Genomic DNA, 3943 nt, shown 5'->3' with positions numbered 1-3943 from the left:
CTGCATCTCCACCAGGCTCAGGCCATTCAGTTGCTTGTGGTTTGGGCCAAATCCACTTGCTTCAGTCTGACGCTGGGTTGATTCCCGCAGACTCGACCACTGCCTTCGTGGGCCAGTGCTTCATGGACGAGAGTGGGCAGGAGACACTGAGAACCACGTGGTTGCTGTGGGAGGAGGTCGAATCTCCAAAGGACGACTGGAAAGCAATTAGGTGAGACCCTAAGATCCCCTGCCCACAGGAGCAGCCCCTGGCCTGCGGGCGCCCTGCATGGGGCCGTGCCACGGGTGCTCAGGGCAGCAGAGATGGCTCGCCGGACACCAAGGAGGTGACGCACCCCCGTGGCCCGGTGCTGCCGGGGCCCTGAGTCACGGCCGGGAGTAGCCCGGGATGGAGAAACTGAAGAGGGTTTGTGGCGTGCCTGGGACGGGCAGGAGCAGCGTGTGCAGCCTCTGCGCGGGGTCTGGGCTGCCCCTCGAGGTCCCTGTGGCCCCGAGCCGTAAGGCCTCGGTCCGTGCCTGGCCAGCGGCTCCTCTGTGCTTCCCCGCAGGGTCGGCACCAACGTCTTCACCCGCAGACCGAATCCAGGCCCGGGCCACATCCTGGACACCATGACTCCGTCCTGCGAGTTGCCCCCCTCCGAGGCGCAGTGAACGCGCTCCTGCTCTCAACCTGGAGCCGCCCGGCATCTCCTGCGTCCTCGTCTCCATCACGCAGGGGCTGCTGCTGGCCACAGCCACCTCCCCTCCTCTGCGCCCCGCTCGCTGCGACCCCTTCCCCGACTCGCCGCCGCGCCCTGCGTCTCCGTCTCCCCAGGACAGCTCCAGCTCTGGCCGCAGATGCGCCTCCTCTCGCTGCTGCTCTGGGCTCTTGGGCTTGAGCTCCTGCTGAGCCCCGGCTTTCCCCTCCCTGGACTCTCCCCCGTGAGCCAGGCCCTTCCTGGGACAGCCGCGGGCTGGCTCCCGTCCTCAGCCTGTCACCGACGGCAGAGACCAGCCCAGCTCCTTCGTCCTCCCCGTGGGTGCTCGGGGCTCTGTTCTGCTGACCTCACGTCGGCCCTGCCCGCGCCATCCTGCACGGCGCCAAGTAAATGGGTTTTCTAGTGGGGGACATCATGTGTGTGAGTTTAAAGGGTTCCTTATCCAGGAGCTCAGGCCTTCGTGGCACCGGAGCGATGCTGCAGCTGGGACGGTCCAGGAAATGTGCGAGGGACGAGAGCTGGTGTGGATCGGGAGGCCCTTAGAGAAGCTCCCGAGTGCCGTGCGTCTGTGCACGGGTCACTGGGCAGGGCCCCGGTGTCACCCTGCTCAGGGAGGGGCTGCCTTGCAAGCAAGACCCCCATCCTCCTTCTCACCGGGCCTCCAGCAAGTTGGTCACATCCGCAGCCCCTGCTGTCCGACTGCGCTGCAGGGTCCTGTCCTCACCCGTCATCCCCTTCCTGGGGCCGTGGGGGCTCAGCCTAGACGGCCACGCGCCCTGTGAGGCAGCCCAGGGCCCCAGCCCCGTGCTCCTGATGGCGCTGGAGGACTGGGGTGTCCGCTGTCTGGGGCCCTTCCCTGGGGAAGGACTCTTGCTCAGCCTCTTCGTGTTGGTGAAAGAGCCCTTCTGTCCTGGTGCTTTCTCCCAGCTGGACACAAACCGGTCAGCACTGACCAGCAATCGTCTCATGGGAGAGCCGGGCCGCTGACCCCAGAGCATGTCTAGCCTGAGCTCACTGCCTGGCTCTCTTCTGCATCCCCTCTGGCTGCCGCATCCCTCCTCAAACATGCGCCTGCGCCCCAGGCCTGCACGTGGTACCGCCGTGTCGGTCCTGGCAGCGCTGCCAAGTGCAGCAGAGTCCCTTCTTCGCTGCAGAGGGGCCCTGCATCCACCGTGCCCCTGGGAGCTGGTGTTGCATCGCGAGTGCCTCCACGAGGGATCTGCACTGCAGGCGCGCGCAGGACAGAGGGGCCCGAGCCAGCCTGGCTCCAGCCACTGTGGCAAAGCAGGGAGCTCCGTGCGTGCCCTCCACACAAAGGGCAGGGAGCCAGACATGCCACGTGCAGACAGCACCGTCGCTGTGCTCGGTGCTGCGCAACCCTCGTCTGCTCCCTCCCTCCCTCCCACCCTCCGCAGCCACAGCCCTCGACTCCAGACCAAGAAGTGTCCCGCCAGATTACCATGTTTCTGCAGCTGACTGAGCGTGTCCAGTCCTGCAGACCCTGCATGTTGCTATGTGAGCAGCCAAGACGTTTTCGCCTCGGGGTCTTTGCTACCTTGGTCCAATAGATTCGTGACCCCACTGCTCCCAGTTGGGAGCAACCCACTCCGGTCCCCCCCACTCCAGGCAGAAGGTCCTGTCTCAGCCGTCCCACCCCATCGTCTGTCTGACCCGCACTCAAGCGCCCCTGTTGATGGAGAGTCGCGAGCCCTTGCTGACTGCTCCAGAGAAGGGCCTGGGGTCAGCTTGATTCACAGCCTCCAACTCTAGCACCAAAACAATATGTTCCTCCAGGAGACCCTGAGCTGGCAGCTGCCCCTGGGTCCAGGACCTGGAAGGAGATCCACTGCAAGCAGGGGTGAGGCACTGAGCTGGACAGAGGCTGTTTGCTGGGGGTGCTGGGTGCCGTGTCCTTGTGCATTCAGGAAACGTCCAATTGCTGCAACAGGTGAAAGTGCTGGTGGCGCGAGCTGTACAGGTATGTCCAGGCAGGGCACTTCCTGGGCCAAGGCACGCGGGGAACGTGCTTTCCTTAAAGGAGCCCGTGGCACTTAGGATCCTGTGAACCGTCTGTGCAAGAAGTGTGGGGAAGGAGCGGTGGAAGAGGAGGGCGCAAGGACTAACCCAGCGGCCAGGGATGGACAGACACTGCCTTGCTATAGCACATGCCTCCCCCGCATCTGGCTGGGACCGTTTTAGCTGGCAAACAGTGGCTGGGCCATATACTGTCACTGGACTGTAGGATAGGCAGGGGCGGGGGGGGGCATCGTTCCTCTGCAAGAGATGAGGTCCAATTCCGCACTGTGAGCGAACAGCACAGGAGAAACACCATGTGTCTGGGTCCAAGAAGGCAGTTTTCCTTAAGCTTCTGGGGGATAACTGTTCTTCTGGCGTGGTTTAGTACCCGCCGAGGTGTTGGGGCTTAATGCCCATTTTATGGAAATGGGAGGCTCCTCCCTAGCTTGATCCTGTGGCCGTATGGCTGAGGGCAGGCGAAACTTGGGGGCATCTGAACTCCAAGTCTCCAGGCTTGGGTGTGCACATAGGATGCCTGCCAAAGACGTTGGAAATATCTGAAGCTCTTGGCGGGGATGGAGGATGTTTGCCTGTTGTAGGGCCACTTGTGGTTCTGGACTGACTCATGGATTTGGACTTGATTTGACTTGGAACATGAAAAAGTTCTTTTAAAAAATAAAAAAGCATCACTGCTGTGGATCCCCGGCCCCGCAGGCTGGAGCTGCCAAGGTGAGCTAAGTAGGAACGGGGTAGTATCTCTTTAAGCAGGTTGGAGCTCTGGGTGCGTGTACACAGTCAGTGAATGCACTTTTAAGTAATGACCATTAAATTTAGTACTTCCATTGTGAGGGACTAGAAAAATGTGCATTTCGCCTGCTTTAATGCGCATTTGCTAAAGAGCACTTTTTTGTGTGTGATGCTTTAATGGGCATTAAAATAGGCTAATGTGCATTAAAGTGCACATGTAGACACACCCATTGTGGTCTGGTTTAGAAAGCAGTCAGAGTGGCAGTGTGTGTGTGTGTGTGTGTGTGTGTGTGTGTGTGGCTGAGCTTTCCATGTGGCATGTAATCAGCAGGGATCCTGGTTTTCCGTGATAAAAAAATCACAAATTCTCTGATAAAAAATTGCAAATTCTCTGATAAAAATCCCAAAATCCATTGTTAAAATTAAATGTCCCCCTACAGCCCCACTGGTGTCCCTCACTTCCCCCCCCCATGGCCCTCCAG

At 60.3% G+C, this 3943-nt stretch overlaps 1 protein-coding gene across 1 annotated transcript in view; it reads left to right on the top strand.

The window, feature by feature from the left end:
- LOC102386561 (avidin-like) overlaps positions 1-1127 on the top strand; it is a 3394-nt gene extending 2267 nt beyond the window's left edge. The window contains exons 3-4 of the mRNA XM_014527210.2: positions 91-211; positions 549-1127. Of these exons, the coding sequence (XP_014382696.1) occupies positions 91-211; positions 549-651 (224 nt within the window). The 3' untranslated portion in view covers positions 652-1127. The remainder of the gene's footprint in view (positions 1-90; positions 212-548) is intronic.
- Positions 1128-3943: the final 2816 nt, after the last annotated feature.

The sequence above is a fragment of the Alligator sinensis genome, unplaced genomic scaffold (assembly GCF_000455745.1).
Source record: "Alligator sinensis unplaced genomic scaffold, ASM45574v1 scaffold1970_1, whole genome shotgun sequence".
Classification (NCBI taxonomy): domain Eukaryota; kingdom Metazoa; phylum Chordata; order Crocodylia; family Alligatoridae; genus Alligator; species Alligator sinensis.
The sequence above is the reverse complement of the archived record's forward strand: the minus strand, read 5'-3'. Positions and strand labels throughout refer to the sequence as shown.